The sequence below is a fragment of the Hesperophylax consimilis genome, chromosome 1, assembly GCF_061612785.1.
Source record: "Hesperophylax consimilis isolate HC1 chromosome 1, BYU_Hcon_1.0, whole genome shotgun sequence".
Taxonomy (NCBI): Eukaryota; Metazoa; Arthropoda; class Insecta; order Trichoptera; family Limnephilidae; genus Hesperophylax; species Hesperophylax consimilis.
Genome location: NC_142836.1, coordinates 32,374,039 through 32,391,991, shown reverse-complemented (window position 1 = coordinate 32,391,991; position 17,953 = coordinate 32,374,039). Strand labels below are relative to the sequence as shown.

Here is a 17,953-nt window from a genome sequence, read left to right as displayed (position 1 = left end):
TGGATTGAGTATAGTTCCAGAGATTAGTTTTAAAAAAATGTTTACTTAAAATATTTTTCGTCAAAATCGAGCATTCCTGTTAACTTTTCCCTTACTGTGCTAAAAAAATCCACGCGTTCCGGTGCTGTGTTGTCAATACACATCTCTAAATAAGCAATTTAATATTGGAAAAATATGAATATTCATAACTAATCGCTTATGTTTATTATATTTTTTATCAAAAGTGATAATAATTGTAATTTAATTGCTGAAAACATAAAAAAACCATCGGCAAATGCTAAAAAAACGTGCGAGGGGTCCACATCTAATGACGGTCCGCGACCGACTAGCGGCCGGCTGGCACAACAGGCGCTGGACAGCACACACACAGCTATGCGGTCGTTGTTATCGATGGTCTAAATCAAAATACAACTGCGGGCGTGTGGATTTCTCATGTTCCCGCATAGCAAACTAAAGCGGGACATCAACAGCGTGTCATTTCCTCGCACACTCTTCGCATAGCAGTGTCACATCGTTGATTGTATTGGTGTATTTGTTCCCGATTTTTAATTGAATTTGAAAACTATGTAAAATATTATTTTTTAATTCAGTGCATAAATGTATAACGGAGGAATACCTAAAATCTGAACCGAGAATTTATTATATTTATAGAGTTATTAAAGTTAGAAGCAATGTGTAGTAAATACACACCACAGATGAGGAAAGGTTAAGAACAAAGATGGATACAGGAATGGGTAGTACGTATACTCTCTCATATATAGGTAATGCATAAACACACAATCTTAGCCTTCCCACCACTCCACTGTCTTAAAGGTTTATTAACCTTCACAACACTGGCCGTTTCAATTTAATCTATCCCACCACAAGCCACATTTTGACACAGTTTGTGTTTTAGTGAAATTTTATGAATCACGTAAGTGATATCCGCACATGATAATAGCTCCGAATGGATCACATATGTGACAGCCGCATTAATTAAGTTAAAGCGAAGCCTTTTTGGTGGTTAGTTTCTTCCATTCTTGTTAAGTTTCCTCCCCAGCGAAGCCTTTTGAAACGAAACATTTGTTGTTCCTCACGGATGTACTTGTATATAAATTAGTGAAATAAAAACTTATTACGTAGATATAGCGAGTTGTAATAATAATGTTTAGTGTTGGTGTACGCAGATCGAGCATATAGCCAACATGGTGACGCACGGGGTGTGCATGATGCCCAGCGTGCTGGCGGCGTGTGAGCTGCTCCGCCGCAGCGGGAGCTTCTCGCAGATCATGGCAGCCGGCGTGTATGGCGCCGCACTCAGCATGCTGTTTGCCGTCTCCACCACCTTCCACTCCGTCTTCTACTGCCGGAGCAACTGGTCAGCTTACATCTTTCACTGCATTAATTAACCTTATCTACGTGACTGTCGGTTCCATGACAAAACAGAACCCTTTTTAAAAGTGATAATAAAGTCATGAAGTGATGAAAAAAAACTAATTGTCAAGTTGCCGTGGCAGTCGCTTATGAGATCTATTGACCAGTGAAAATCTGTCATCCCCGTTTGAGGAATTTTATGACGCTGTTCTGTGGGAAACGGTAAAAGGAAGGTTGGAAGGGCTATTCAGACCTTTGCATTGAACATAGCTAAAGCCATTTCAAGAAAGGTTTCGATTCTGAATGGTGGTTTCGCAACGCTGAGAGTATCTTCCACTCTAGAACAAGATATGAATATGTATTCCACATAATGTTATTTTATTTGTACTTTTGAAATAACTGAAAATAAAATTAACTTCTTGAGTACAGGGCCAAGGTAATACATATAATCTCCTTGAGAGATGTTTTACAAATGGATTCATTGCATTTACTTAAAATTGCACTTAATCTCTGGTTTGTCCTTCATTCTGGCATTCCAAAGATAATACAGGGTTTTCTAATAAGAGGTGTTATTTTGAATAGCCCGCTATTTCGGTAAATGTTACTTTTGAAGCTGTCATTTTTTGACATTTGACAAGTAGAAACTACGCCATTAATAAAAATGGAACGATACACGCTTCAACAACGCATTGAAATTATTAAAATTCACTTGATTGAATCAAATGCAAATCATCTTGAGTGATGAGGCCCATTTCCACCTCGGTGGCTTCGTCAACAAGCAAAATTGTCGCATCTGGGGCTCGGAAAACCCAAAAGTTATTGTTGAAAAGCCTCTCTATCCTCAACGTGTGACTGTTTGGTGCGGTTTAAGGTCCGGCGGAGTCATTGGACCTTACTTTTTCGAAAATGAGGCTGGAGCAACAGTTACGGTGAATAGATTGCGCTATCGAGAGATGATTAATGATTTTTTATGGCCGGAATTGGATGGTATTGATCTGGACAACGTTTACTTTCAACAAGACAGTGCATATCTATTTTTCAGCCACATGAGGCACGTGCTCCATCGCTGCGATCGGGCAATGATTTACGTGTTCATCGCGGGTTCTTACTTCCCCTGGCTGACCATTGGCTCCCCCAAAGGATCGCTGCTGGAAGAAATGCGATGGATAATCTGGCTGCTGGCGACGCTGGGCATAGCATACCAACAAATGTTCCATGAAAGATTCAAAAGACTTGAGACTATATTTTATCTCATCACAGGCATCGGCCCTTCGATTGCAATCATTATGTCAGATGTAAGTATTATGCATTGTTACTTATGACTTATTATTTTGTATGTTGTGTCTCAGATAATAGAAACAAGGGAGATGAGCCGCGAACCAGTATGAATTATGAAATGTATTGTTAATTTGTGATAAATAGTTCAGATGCAGGCGGATTTTGTTAACAACTTGGGTATTTTTGTGCCTTTTAGTACACGATACATCGATAGCAGTAGAGTATTTTTGTGTACTTAACGGCACAAACTGAGATGGACTCATAAAAGTTATCCTATCTCCTTTTGTTTTACTGTGATAAATATGATTTAAGCAGTGTTAGAAAGCGGCAACCACGCTGTGCATTTTCATAATAAAGTTTACCATAGGCACTATATAAATATATAATCTATGCAAATAATTGTAATATTTTACAAAAAGTCATCGCTTGCGTGTTTGCCAAAGATTTATCGAAGTTTGTGAATATTTTATTATTTATTTTTACATTTACAAGAAAAAACAATAATAATAAAAATTTCATTGTTTAAAATAAAAAAATTTATATTTTTAATTTTGTGTATGTTCGTTTACAATACTAAAATCTGAAAGATACTTTCATTTGTTTTCAAAATTAATGTTACATTTTGGGATACTTAAAAAAACAATAAATCCATTAGAAAATTAATGTCAACTGGGAATATTATATGTAGTGTCATTTTTACAGATCATTTAAAGTAACTCTACGACAAACTCTCAGAATAACCCCGTGGTTAATTACTGTATGTATCTGTGTTTTCACCTTTAACTTCTATTAACTCCGCTGCCTTGATACTCCATGGAGTTTGGTCATAGCTCAGTGACAGTCAGTATGCTTCCATTTCTACCTTTGTTTCTATTATTTAAAGCTTTTTGCGGAGCAGTTTCATTGTTCAGACTATAATAGCCCACTATGCCAACAGTAAACAAATTATATTTGTTCTTCTGGAAAAAAAATGTACCCATTGTTTAGAAACGGATTTGTTCCCCTTAAAACAGGCCACTTAAAGGAACTAGTTCATATTATAACGCATATGAAACAATGCATCTTCTTTATATAAATTCAATTTACCTGATATTGGGTAATAATAATAATTCACCTGATATTGCAAGTATTCAATTTTCAACAGAGTGCCTGGTATGCCGCTATCCCAAATATGATCCATATTTTATAATATGTTAATTCAGAATTATTGTATAAATGTTAAACTTTGACAAAATTTTAATTTCATTATGATAGAGAATGTTTTCAAGATTTATCTTTATCATCAATAACCTTTCGTTTGTTTACTAAAATCGTAATCATTGCTTATCTGGAAATGTCAAAAAATCCCACTTCAATTGTTACAAGAGCGTGTGTAATATATAGATAACTGAGATCTTAACAGTTCGACTGCATTGACACAATAGTTTTTATTGTCACCTCAAAAATAGTTGTACATAAATGTAATATCTCTCAATTGTATAAATATTTTTCATAATATGAAATTTGATATTCACAGTGTCCGGAAACTCATGATACAAGCGGGGAAAGCGGTTAATCTAAATCACATTTGGAGTCGATTTTGTGGCATAATTTTTCTGTTTTGAGCTTTCGTTCTTGAGTAAATCGAGTCCAAAGATGGAATCCTTTGTGGTCAAATTAAATAGATTCAGTCGCTATGGAGTTACATCAGTTGTAAATAGCATAGAACTGGCTCCAAAGGTTTTTTTTTAACCCTCTATTTGCAGAAAATAGATGAAAACATTAAAAATTCATACTCAGATTGAAATTTTTTTAATTAATTTGAGTTATCTATGTGAGGTAGATTCATCAATTTACCGTTTGTACCGCTAGTTTCCGGACACCGTGTATAATATACCTACAGGTATTATTACATTACGATGGGATGGATTTGGTAAAGATATCTATGATATACTTTCAGCAATGTGAATTTCATAGATTATACAAAGCTTTGCCTAACCCAAGAAAACCCAAGAACATTACCACTTTTTCCATAAGTATTTGTTTTTCTTCTTCTTTTCTTGAGACATCCACAGCTTACAACCCATAGACTGTATGCTCCAGGCAATTTATGACAAAACCTAAATTACCAATTTGTGCTTGTGGTTGTCGTCTTTTGCAACAAGGAATTCCAGTCAATTTAAAATAAATAAAAATTATGAATTTTCATCTTCTAACTTAAATAGAAGAAATTTTTTTACCACTGTCAATTTCATAAACGATTTCAAAATAATCGAAATCTGACGTCGGTTTTGTCGGTTAACAGTAAGGTCAACCCCACTCCGTTCAGAATGAAATCAACAAATCCCTATTTAAATATTTAGCAAGATTTCCAAAAAAACATGAATTCTTTTCAAGCGGCCGACCGACCCGTGAGGTAGCGGTGTAACAACCGGTATACCAATCGCAAGGCGTTCAGTTTTGATCAGTTTTTAAATGACGATTTATCAACTCTGCATATATTAACATAAAAAAAACTTAAATATTCAGAATCAGTGTTTGTTGATCTACATGAGTATATATTTTTTAAGGCATAAGATTTTTTACTCTAGTTTCCTATTGCTGAAAACGTGATTGCTCATTTGGCGACGTTATTAATTTAAAGGATATTTATTTTGTTCACTCTCCACTCACTGTCGATTATAATATAAACATGGTTGAAATTCTTATTCCATGACTTAAATATCTTTAGCACTCATATTATTTATACTGTAATTTTCTTAATGAATATCATTAAAATAAATGTGTACAGTGATGTCCCTCAATTGAAACTTCCTGCATTGATAAGGTGAAATTAAAACATATCAAATGTATGTACTCAAAGATGCATTGAATATCATAGTTCTTTAACATCGTTAGTTGGGTTATTTATGCAGAATGATACCTAATCATCTTAACCTCTGACACACATTATAATAAAATTGATTGTGCATTATAATTTTCTACAGTTGCATTGAATGATGTGTAAATGACAGTTATTACAGATAATGTGTTTAATATTTCAGCACGAGTTTGCAGGCATGGGGGAATTGAAGCTGGGCGGGCTGTTTTACATAATCGGGGTGTTTTTCTTCAAGTCCGACGGAGTAATTCCCCTGGCGCACGCCATCTGGCACGTGTTTGTGGCCATAGCGGCCACGGTGCATTACATGGCCATACTCAACAACCTTTATCCAGCCAGCCAAGAGATAATGGATGACAATATGGCTCCTCTTGAACTAATGCTCTAAACCACCAGTAATCTCTAAATGATATTATTGCTAACCATCTTATGATTTGAACCTCTTGTTGGGGTCATTTAAGGGAATTTTAGATCTTTTGTAAATAGTTTAATTAAATACTTGTGTATCATTTTACTCATCTGTCATCATCCTCTATATTTATATTCACCATTTCGTTTTGTAATATAATTTATAGAACTTTATTTTCATTCAAGTATTAATTTTAGAAGTGTTATTAACTGTGAGCTTAAACCCAAAGCATTCTCACTCGAGCAATTTTTGTTGTGATTCCCCGATTGATTTTTGTAATTTAAATCTTTTATTCGGAAACAATTAATTTTCGGTGGATGGGTCACCTCTGATCCCAGTCTTAAATAAATATTAATCTAATTTTCAAATATTAGTTCAAATTATGTTTAATAGTTTAGTGTTACGGAGCTCTCCACCCAAAGCACAGTCTGAATTAATCAGCACTTCAATTTTAATTATAAGTTATTTTTGAGGGCTTAGGATCATGGGGGACTATCTTTTTTGCAAAATTAGCAGGAGATAAACCCCTGCGATCCTGAACCCTCTCTTTTTTCATTATGTTAAATTCGATCCCATGAATGTTTTATAGGTATAGAATAAAGAAAACTAGAAGTACCTTCTGCATAAATTTGAATAGAAACAAATGTGCCACTGACTTAGTACCTTTTGGTTCTAGACCATTGTGCATCGGTCTGTATGTATAACGTATGTATAACGCCATTCCCTTTGAATTTCGTAATCATGGTGAAACACAGTTTTGTATCGAAATATAGGCCCAAATTGGGTATATATTTGGATAACAAAACACACCCACAGGGCACTTCTCGTGTTATTCTTTATTCTATGTTATAGGCGATTGGATTTAATTAGAACTGATGTGGTTGGACATATGACTTTGGACACAATCATGATGTATGAAGAATGTCCAGGGTAGACAGTAATTGCGTTGAGACTTAATTTGTGTAATGTATTTGGAAATTTCAATGACAATGACAATTAAATTTAGTAGCTATTTTTTATACATACCTTGCATAATTATTATTTTTGTAATAAAATCAAATATATCAAATTGTAGTATTTTCTGCTTGTAAAAGTTAAATGTATCATACAAACCATTAATATTTATTGTTGTGCAGAAGAAATAATAATACTCAACATTTCAGTTTTAGGAAATTAGAGTGTGTAAAATTATTTTTTAGTTTTAATTGTATTTATAAGTATGTATATGATATTATTCAACCAATAATATGAATGTTTGACTATTAATGAGATATTATTATTATTATGAAATTTCTCCAATTATCTGTCAATTGATGTCCTTTATTATAATTTAATTTCTATGTGTAATATTCTAGATCCTGTGGTATTTTTCTATAATGTATTAAGTCATTTTTAAACTACATATTCACCTCTTTACTAGAAAGAAAGAAATCTTTCAATGCAATTTTTGTAAATGATATACATACCTATGTAATTTAAAATTATTTTTTATGTTTTCCATGACCTAAAGTACTTTCGTAAAATGTTGTTTTTTTTACCCGTATTATTACAGAACCTTTTCAAGTTTATCACATTAAAATGTGATAGAATTCATTATATGAATGTAGCACGTTATTAAGGGAATTTCAAGATTTTTGGACTCATGTCATTAGATGCATGTTTTATATGACAAAGTAGATTCAATTCCCATACACAGATACAGAGTAATCATTTTATTCAGTTGTAAAGTAAAATTTTTTTTTTTTAATTGTTTTTACAGTAGCTCCACACAGGAGGCCCTGGGGAAAATAGTTTTCCTAGGGGGCCTATGTCATAATAGTACCTAATGGTGTCTCTTTTTTTTTAATTTAAAAAGCCACTCATCTCTATCCTACAAAAAAAGAAATAAAATTTCCTAGGCTATTCCTCCTATAGAAGAAAACCCGTATTTATAGTGCCAAATCATTTTTGGTTTTTTTTTAAACTCAAACCAACATCAGAAGTTTAGATGATATCATATAATTTTTTAAACTCAAACCAACATCGGATGTTTAGACGACATCACATAATTTTTTAAACTCAAACCAACATCGGAAGTTTAGATGATATCATATAATTTTTTAAACTCAAACCAACATCGGATGTTTAGATGACATCACATAATTTTTTAAACTCAAACCAACATCGGAAGTTTAGATGATATCAGATAATTTATTTAAATTAATAATAACATTACCATATGCCAGGTGATTGGTACTTGATGCTAAATACTTAATTCATGGTGTGCGACACAAAATTTTCACCGCCGCCCGCTGATTCTATTTTTGTAATATAATTTTTCTTTTTTTGTAAAATGATGTTCTTATAAATTGTACCTTCTTACCATATAAAGTAGTTTCCACAGAACAGCTTAGAGAAATGTTTTTTTTTATTGTTCTATTTGGAAATGGCGGCACTCGAGAAGTTTTTTTTATTTGAAACCGCACAAGAGTCCCAACTGTCTAGAGCCAGTGAGACTATGGCATCCCCAATCGGGGTATGTTGTGAGGCTGAAGGTAGTGGGGATGGGAAGTATCTGGCTATTCAGATCTGGTCACCAAAAACGGCAAAAGTCATTTCAAGCAATGTTTCAATTCTGAATCGTGGTCTTACACCAGGGCGATACTGAGAGTATCTTCCACACTGGAACGTACCACAAACATACTACAATATTATTTAAAATTAATAAATTGTGAAATAACACAAATTAATCACATAAAATTTAAAGATATTAACGACTAAACTCAAATGTCGTAAATTGAAATTCTGCAAATTTTTGCCAACGATTCCTCCACCGGCTTAGACGCAATGTAGATCTTCATTATGTTCCACTATATTTAGCATCAAGGACAAAATCACATGAGGGTGTATAGAGAACAGATTATTTATAAAATGTTCTGTTTTGATATATTATTTACAACGGTGGCAACACTCACTCTTGGACTTCTAGCGAGCTTCACTCTGGGACGTGAATTAAAATATATACATAATCATAAAATACTTAGGCAAAAAAAAAAAGTGTGCGCATTAAAAAAAGAGAATTTACATAAAGTAGATCATGTAATACGAACAAAAAATACAACCATCTCGAAAAAATGTCAGTAAATAGTATTTATGTAGTCATATCAGTACTTGATACAACATCACAAATAACTTAAAGATTGCAGAACCTTATGTTTATTTGTGATGTTGTATCAAGTACAATTCTTATATAAGTACTTGATACAACATCACAAATAAACATAAGGTTCTGCAATCTTCATGCATTTCTTTATAAAACCTAAAATATTAACTGTTTAGGAACTTAAGAGATTTGTAGCGATGCAACGATTTAAACATTGCCTAGGTAATTGATAATATTATGTAATTATGTTGTTATCCCATGCTTGAGCAAAAATTTGTGTTCAGTGCTTTTTCTAGCAAGCAATATAAATTCTTCAAAATAAACATTGAAATAAAATATTTTAACCCTTTCAGACCATGTGTATATTTGAAAATACATAGATTTAAAAAAAAATCGTGACTATCTATAGCAAATAAAAATTGGCAGTTTTCATTTTCCAATTGGTGGTATTATTGTCTATGCCCCCAATTTATAAAATTGGTTTATCAGCTACTAGTTCAGGCGGCAGCCATTTTTATATTTTGAAACTGATTTTTATGTTAAATCTCAACTGAACTAACTAACCATCACACCGTTGCCGCAGGGGTAGGCAGAGACCGCCAAATAACTCGTTCTTAGCACACACCCCTTGCCTCATTCACATTCATACATACTCTTCTATTATTCTGACTCTTGACGTGACCCGACTAAACTGTTTTTTTTTTAATGCAAGTTTTAAAAGTATTTTTTTATAAAATGTTGTATTTTTGGTATACAGTTTTGTCATTTTCTGTGAAACATGCCCTCTTAGACCTAATTTTCTTACAAATGATAGCAATAACTCGTAAACTATGGAAAAAAACACAATTTTTTTTTAAATAATGCTATCAATTGTCATCAAGCATCAAATATGTTGTACCACTGCCAGTTTTAATTCAGGTCTAAAAGGGTTAACCGCCATTCTTACCAACTTATTCATTTTCCCATTTGTTGGTAGTGTTTGTTATTTTCCACTTTTCAATACAACATGAAGTTTAAACAAAGAAATATATTATTTTCGTTATATAGATGGGTGTAAAATGAAGACTTTGTAAATGAAAGACTTGTAACCCTAGTGATCTAACACTTATTAAATCTATATCTTTACCAATTATTTTACTTTATATTATTCTGTATGTATAATTTTTATTAAATTAATTTGAAGAAAAATTTATGTTCCTCATCTTCATATCAATATTAAAAATTCAATAATTGATTCACTAATTGAACTTGCATGATAATGTATCATAATCGGTTATCTCAATACATTGACAATTCAACACACCATTAAAAAGTGGTATAGTCATGAAAAGTGATGAAACAAAAATTAGGTTAAATAAGTTTATAGGTTATATTGTTTAAATGTTGTGTTGTTTCTTAATAATTTATTTACCTTAATACTAACATATATATAATTGAACTAGAATTCCCTCACCGAACACAAGAGCATTGTCTCTTTTTGGTGAGGAAAGGCTACTTTAATTTCTATCATTTTATATCTTGTTTATATCCTGTATACTTATCTATGTAAAAAAATATTTTTTCAAATATTAAATAAAAAAAATTAATTCTTTTACATAGGTTCTAATTACTTTATATCACTTTATAAAAGTGTGTTGAATTGTCATTTTGTTGGGTTATCATGGAACCAAAACCTGACTTTCCACTAGATTCAAAATCCAATACAATGTTGTTAATAAGTAATAGTGTACCTGCTCAGGGTATTTCACCACCTCTGAGTAAACTGTCGATTAGCACTACTCATTGACTAGTGCTACTTGTTGATTAGCGATTATGTAATCTAATACACAACTGCTGAGTAATGCTACCCATCAAGCATAAATAAACCACCCATCAAGTGAATGCCTGTTTTTACCATTGAGATTACTGTTGAATAACTGTTTACTCACAGGTCGTGAAATACATATCCCCTAAATGTGATTTTGCTAGCAAAATTGTTTATTTGTATTAATTGTAACATCAACTGGTCTTATTTGAAGTAATTTCAGAATGTAAAGTTCTTACTATAGAAGACTAAGTTACTTTATTAAGGTAGTTACACACGGCGAATATAATACGTAAATATAAGTGGGCGTGTACATCCAATATATGTAGATTCAATGTTCACACTACCACACAGAATTTAAACGAATCAATATATGTACTGAGGGGGAGAGAGAGGCACGGAGAAGCTGAAAAGATAAGTTATAACATTCTCTCGGCTAGCAGATCAAGGAATATAATCCAGGCCACGCCCACACAGGTATATGCTACACGGGTTGGCAAAAGAGTCGTACCTGACTTACTTTAACCAGTGATTCCTGACATTATTTGGAGTAAAAATGAAATTTTGGAATCCGGTGACTTTTGATGTTTTATTTTTTTATCAAAAAAAAAAAATTTCGACATGTCATCACTGGTCACTCTCAGCCTAGTAAACGACATATACATTTTTTACTCCAAATAATGACAGGTCGTGACTGGTTAAAATAAGTCAAGTACATCCCTTAACACCCTGTATTACTCATCTGTGACGACTGTAAGGGGTTTTATAGCGAGCGATATCGTGAGAGAGGCCACACTGATGTATATTTCCGTATTATGTCCATCGTCTGTAACAGCCTTTAAAGAAATATATGAATGTACCGTACCTACAAATCTACTAATCACAAGTAAAATTCTCAAACAATGTTTGTTCTACTAGAATAGCCGAATAAATTACCAGTTCCAAAAATTATTTGCTATTTTTATTATGATTATAAGAAGTCTTTCTGTTATACTCCCCACTGGATAGATAATACACGCTAGAAATGCCTTTCATGTAGCTTTGAATGGAAACCAGTGTCGCCACTGACAATACCTTTTGACTATTAGATTGAAACAGCCAATCGTACCTATCTGTCATACTCAGCCTGACATTGTATTTGCCATTTCATTTAGAACGTACTTTAAAAAATTGTACATGTTGTTTTAAAATCTACACATTACTAGTATCTTAGAAATGAATTCCTTTTTTCGTTTCAGTTACAAAATTACTAACCATTATGCTAATTCCGCATTGTAATTTACGCTAACTCGGTCTTTGCACACACTCTGTGCGATGTCTTCCTCAGGCGTCCCCGACTTCTTCTAGCATTCACATTCGCATCATTTGCTCTAGATGCCCAAACCATCTACAGAAGGACATGCAAAGTTTACTACACACAACCTTTAAGAGGACGAATAGGTGTATTCTCTTGTTTTTTAGCCAGTCGTCCCATGGGTCGGTTAGGGTAAGGAAACGACACAAACCGATAGACCCCATGCAGAAAAGTTCCACAATGGCTGTGCTGCAAACCGTTACCTTACTTTAAGCGAACTTTACTTTTCTGGGCAGTTTCTTACAGCACTCATTTTATGTCGATTCCTTCCTGACTGTGGGACAGCAGGCTTAGAGATGCGTTGTTAGAGCCAATCAGTTAGGACTATGGCATCCTCATATCGGGAAATGCCGTGACGCTTTAGATTATGAAAAGTGAATGATCTTTCACTCTGGAATGAAATACAAATATACTTTTTAATTCTACATGGGAAAAATTCAAATATAATATTATGAATCTAATAAATAACCTTTAAACTTTTTGTTTTCTGTCTTGGATAATAGTAGTTGTTGCATAATCGAGCGTTGGATTATCGAGACAGTGGGTACTATATTTGCATATATGGAATATTTTAATAGATAAATGCACGATCATCTCATGGAATTAATTAAAATAAATCTAGTGTACCTACCAAGGAAACACTACATGAAGAGATAAATTATAAATGATTAGAATATTGGGCCAAGGTTATCGCTTTCACATTCTCAGAGGTACATACTTAGATGTTATTATACCTACAGTTAATTATAAGCAATAATTTGTCGCCTGAAATATCAATACAAACTGAAAATATCTCCCGAGTAAAAATAAATGCCGCCAGCAGGAATTGAACCCGTACCTTCGGATGTCCGGTCAGATGCTATGAACCACTGAGCTATGTCGGCTTATTTCCAACCCGTCAAATAATTCAATATGTACTAGACCTCAATTAACAATTACTGCTTATTATTTGACAAGTCAAAATATTTCACCAACAAATGTAGATATAATGTCTAGACTCCATCTAGTGGGAAATTTAGCACTAACAAAGCCTTTCGTTGGTTGTTTACAGGTGAAAAAAATATGATAAGCAGTAATTGTTGATTGAGGTACTAGTACATATTGAATTATTTTGCGGGTTGGAAATAAGCCGACATAGCTCAGTGGTTCAGAGCACCTGACTGGACATCAGAAGGTGCTGGTTCAATTCCCGTTGACGGCATTTATTTTTACTCGGGAGACATTTTCAATTTGTATTGATATTTCAGGCGACTAATTATTGCTTATAATTATTTGTTATCCTTTATGCCATGCACAAAACCTTGTCTTATAAATATTAGGTTATCATTATTATGATAAATAATGTAAATTACTAAGGGATGGTCATTCCGTTGACGGCTCCGTAGTAAGTAAGAGGTTTCAAAGAGGCTCCCAGCAGTAGAACCATGCCTTCCTTGTTTTTAATTCAAAAATATAAAAGTTTTTAAACCAAAGAAAAATAAAGAAATGTTATAATGCAATATGTATCTGGAAAATTTTATTTTCTACCGCATCAATTTTACAAAAGTAACATGAAATATTTTAGGGATGATTCAATCATGTGAAATGTTTGCACACAATAAAGTCCACTCATTAAAAATACTGTTGCATTGGCAGAAATACGTATGGGGAAGATGTTTTCACATTTTCGATACCGGAGTTAGGCCAAGAATATCAAAGCACCGAGCCATAACTAGTGCTGTAACTTCGCAGAGCAAAACCCTCTCCAAATCAATTTTAATAATCTTTCCAGTTTGATCTTTCTCCACGCAATAGCAAACATCGTAGAACTCGGTAAATGTTGAAGCGATTTCATATAAATATTCGCATAATGAATGGATACATAAATCTTTTTCCATTTTAAGAATCGTTTCTGCAAAACGAATTAAAACTTTGCCCAACTTCCATTCCTTTTCGTGTTCCAATGATGGCTTCAACTCTTTCCTCCCTTTCTCCAACTGCTCCTCGCTCAGAAGGGCGTTTCGAGCAATGGACTTGATCCTGGTGTAGGCGTACAGAAGGTATACAGCGGTGTTGCCTTTGTCTTCTAGCATTTTATCAAAGGAAAACACATAGTCATTAGTCCTGTTGTGAGAAAGATCAGCGTATTTAATACATCCATAGGCTACAGCCTCCTGGGCCAGCTTCAGTTCCTCCGGAGTCAAGTGCTTGTCTCTTTCCTTCTCAACCAACTTATCCAACGACCGTTTTAATCCCTCATCCAATAACTTCACAAGTTTAATAGTTTCACCCGAGCGGGTCTTAAACTTCTTGCGATCTTCCCCCAACACCTGTCCGAATCCAATGTGGTCAACTTGTTGACCTTGAATGTAACCTGCTTTCTTAGCGCATTGTACAAGAATTTGGAAGTGGGTAGCTTGTCCTAGATCAGTTATATAGATGAGCCTTTCTCCCTTCTCTTCTTGGATTCGCTGTTTGATGCATGCCATGTCGGAGGTGTCATAGGTGAAGCCTCCGTCTGACTTGATGATGGTGAAGGGAATCTTTTCATCTCCCCACATGATCCACCGCCCTTCATCTTCTTCTAGCAAATTTTTCTCCTTTAGATCTTTGACGACAGCTTCCATTCGACTCTGATAATATGATTCGCCTCGAGGAATAATTGAAACTTGTAAGCGATCGTAAACTTTTTGGAATTCCACGAGGGACACATCACAAATCTGTTTCCATGCCTTGACATAGTCTGGATTCAAAGCTTGGAGTTCTACAACGCACGAATATGCTCGTTTCTTAAATTCGGGATCTTCATCGAACAACTTCTTGGACTCTCTATAAAACATTTGCAAGTCAGCTATGGGAGGGGATTGAGCTTTATAATCTGGAAACATATCCTGCAAATGAGCTATGAGCATTCCGAACTGGGTGCCCCAATCTCCCAAGTGGTTGATTCGCAGCACATCGTGTCCCAGAAACTCCAGAAGTCGGCAAACACTCTCCCCGATGATAGTCGAACGCAAATGACCCACATGCATTTCCTTAGCAATATTGGGTGAAGAGAAATCAACAACAATTCTCTGTTTTGGGGATAAACTGGCAGGTGGTAAAACCCCCTCTTTCAATATTTGACTTAGAATAGCCCTCGCATATATACGATTCAGATGGATATTAATGAATCCTGCTCCGGCAATATCCATCGTTTCAATTAGTGGAGAAGATGGCACACATTTCACAATTTTTTCAGCTATTTCTCTAGGGTTGGCTTTACCTCCCTTCGCCTTCAGCAATTGGGAAATGGGCATTGCGGAATTACACTGATAATCGCCAAATTTCATGTTACTTGATGATAACGATATAACAACCGGCGCATCTGGTAATTCGGGGTAAGCATTACGAATTGCTTTTAGAAATACAGTTTCCAACTCTCCCATAATACTTGGTGGCGCGCTAGAATCAGATTCACCTTTCTTACTTTTTTTGGACTCCACTGAGCAGGCATTCTGCAGCACCGACAAGCGATGTTTCAGTTTAATATTCTCAGCAGTCAGCTTGTCCACCAGAGGGTCGTTCAGGTTAGAATCACCTTCTACACTCTTCAGTAAATTAAACTCAGTTTCTATTCTTTTTGCTTCCAATTCCATTTTTTCGGTGCTGGACATAATGTTTTCAATAGATTTTTCCGACATGTCAAAGTTTTAATAAATATGGTACAAAACTAAAACGTGTGCAAACTCAAAACGTGAAACTTTTCTCGTTTGCCGTTGCGTGTTATTGACAGATGACAGTTCATTAGAGATGGTCGACATTCCCATCCCGGTTACTTGAAACCGGCTCCTTTGCTTTCACTGGAATTCACTGAGGAATCGGTTCCATATAGAATATTCATAAAAAATAGTGAAAAAAACTTTTTACTCAGAATTTATCTCTCCACCCTGGGGAAATTTTTTTTAGCAACCTCAATCCCGCTCCATTTATAGTAGACGAGTTTTAATACTAAATTGCGCATGGAAATAGGTAGGAACAAAAAAGAATGAGCTAATATAATCATGCACTGGATGGAGCAATTCAAGAACAATGTGAATTTTGAAGTGGGGGAAAAGATGTATGAAAAATGCCCAAACTTATTAATTTTTTTAATGACGTATCCCATTCCTCAACTCATCAAATAACCCAAAAGAGTAATTATAACTGCGTTAACAACACAAACATGTAATAATAATAGTATTATGCAGTATGCACCACTTTGCATACAAATCAGTTCAAAAGTTAGTCATACCAGGAAATTTCCCCTCACCCTGAATTCGGTTTCAATGCCATTCATGCACTAATGCTCTTACAAGGGCTTTTTAGGTCAACGCTTAGATAGGCTTATATTATTTAACATGATAGTAGTTATGGTATAATAATGTTGATGATACGGCAACCCTTTATGTATTTCACCCGATAAGTATTTAGAAAATTTGCCGAATTCCGCTTATGCGTATTTCTTAACTTTCAAACTTAACATTGTTTGAGAAAAGTTGAACTTTAATGCCATTATTACCATTTCCCCGACATAAATAGTTGTTTCTTGTAGTAATCAAGTTTTATTAATATTGATTTGAATGATACTTATTATCTGTAATTGTATAATTAACTTTAACAAACCACAAGCTACTACGATCGTCCAATTTACGTATTATTATAAACGTTGTTCTTGTCTCTAGAATCAAATACAGCTGATTATGTACGCGTGAAGATTGCTCTTCGAGCTTCATCGAGAGAAGAATCTTTACGAAGACGTAAATTAAGATATGCGCCTAACCCCTTGGATATACCTGCAGGGCTATTTATAGCCCATTGTCGCTTGTTTCAGGAAATCTTCCTAGTATTATGTGACCGACTAAGACCGTAGGCATGCAAAAAACTGGAGTATCTTTAAAACTAAAGGTGAATTACTTTTATCTATGTTCCTTGCAACAAACAGCCAGCTTTAAAATAGTAAGGTTTATTCGGGGCCAGCCAAATGGCACCTAGCGCTGTGTTGGGTTATTATCAGCGCCTTGGCTCATTGGCAAGTCAGCGCCCGGAGCGGATCACTCGATTCTTTTGATGTTTCGATCCTGCCCATCACTACTTGCAGAGAGTCACAGAGCCAGAGCTTAGAGTAATAATATATTATTATTACTCTATGAGCCAGAGACTCTAGCTTAGAGTAATAATATATTATTATTACTCTATAAGCCCAGCTACACTACTCGCTTCGGCGCTTCGACGAAGTCCTCGACGAAGTTAGCCGAAGTCCGAAGTGCGTGCCCACACACTCGTGCAACTTCGCGAGTAGCTCAGTCCAAACTCCGAGAAAAAGGTGGGTCAGAAAAAAAGACACGGTAATCTCTATGGGTGACTTGTGACGTATATTTTCCACATTCCAATACGAACTTCATGCATGTTTATAGGCCGCTGTCATTGGCCGATTTTAGGCTAGCCAATGGGTTGGCTCCGAATGAGAATTATATTGTCTATGGTTACGCCTTTTTTATAGTTTCTATCCTAGTCGATGGTGAGTATGTGTAGTAGTGACGTATATTTTTCAGTTACAGACTTTTATCTATGGCAAACATTAGGACCCATGGGCTCAGTACTAAAAACCCGAAGATATTGATCTAGTGAGTGGTTCATTTATGGCTCAGTCTCTCGGAGTCCGTGCACTAGGCAACATGGACGTTCAAGTGGCAAATAAAGGATGAAAGTAGATTAAATGCTGTTGAAATGAGATCATTGAGGCGTATAATAAT

General features: G+C 34.7%; 2 protein-coding genes across 3 annotated transcripts in view; one reads left to right on the top strand and one right to left on the bottom strand.

The window, feature by feature from the left end:
• The window catches only part of LOC149426673 (monocyte to macrophage differentiation factor), a 28,204-nt gene extending 16,407 nt beyond the window's left edge, over positions 1–11,797 (top strand). For both annotated transcript variants that reach the window (XM_089632775.1, XM_089632769.1), the window contains exons 3-5: positions 1,167–1,357; positions 2,396–2,648; positions 5,655–11,797. In XM_089632775.1, the coding sequence (XP_089488901.1) occupies positions 1,167–1,357; positions 2,396–2,648; positions 5,655–5,879 (669 nt within the window). In that variant the 3' untranslated portion in view covers positions 5,880–11,797. The remainder of the gene's footprint in view (positions 1–1,166; positions 1,358–2,395; positions 2,649–5,654) is intronic.
• Positions 11,798–13,696: 1,899 nt separating this feature from the next.
• Positions 13,697–15,977, bottom strand: ArgRS (arginine--tRNA ligase-like protein). Its single transcript, XM_089637941.1, has one exon. The coding sequence runs from the start codon at positions 15,860–15,862 to the stop codon at positions 13,859–13,861; it is 2,004 nt and encodes a 667-aa protein (XP_089494067.1). The 5' UTR covers positions 15,863–15,977; the 3' UTR covers positions 13,697–13,858.
• Between the last annotated feature and the right edge of the window lie 1,976 nt (positions 15,978–17,953).

What these genes read in the sequence shown, in the direction of transcription:
- ArgRS (XM_089637941.1), bottom strand. Translation starts at nt 15,862, where the DNA reads ATGTCGGAAAAATCTATTGAAAACATTATGTCCAGCACCGAAAAAATG.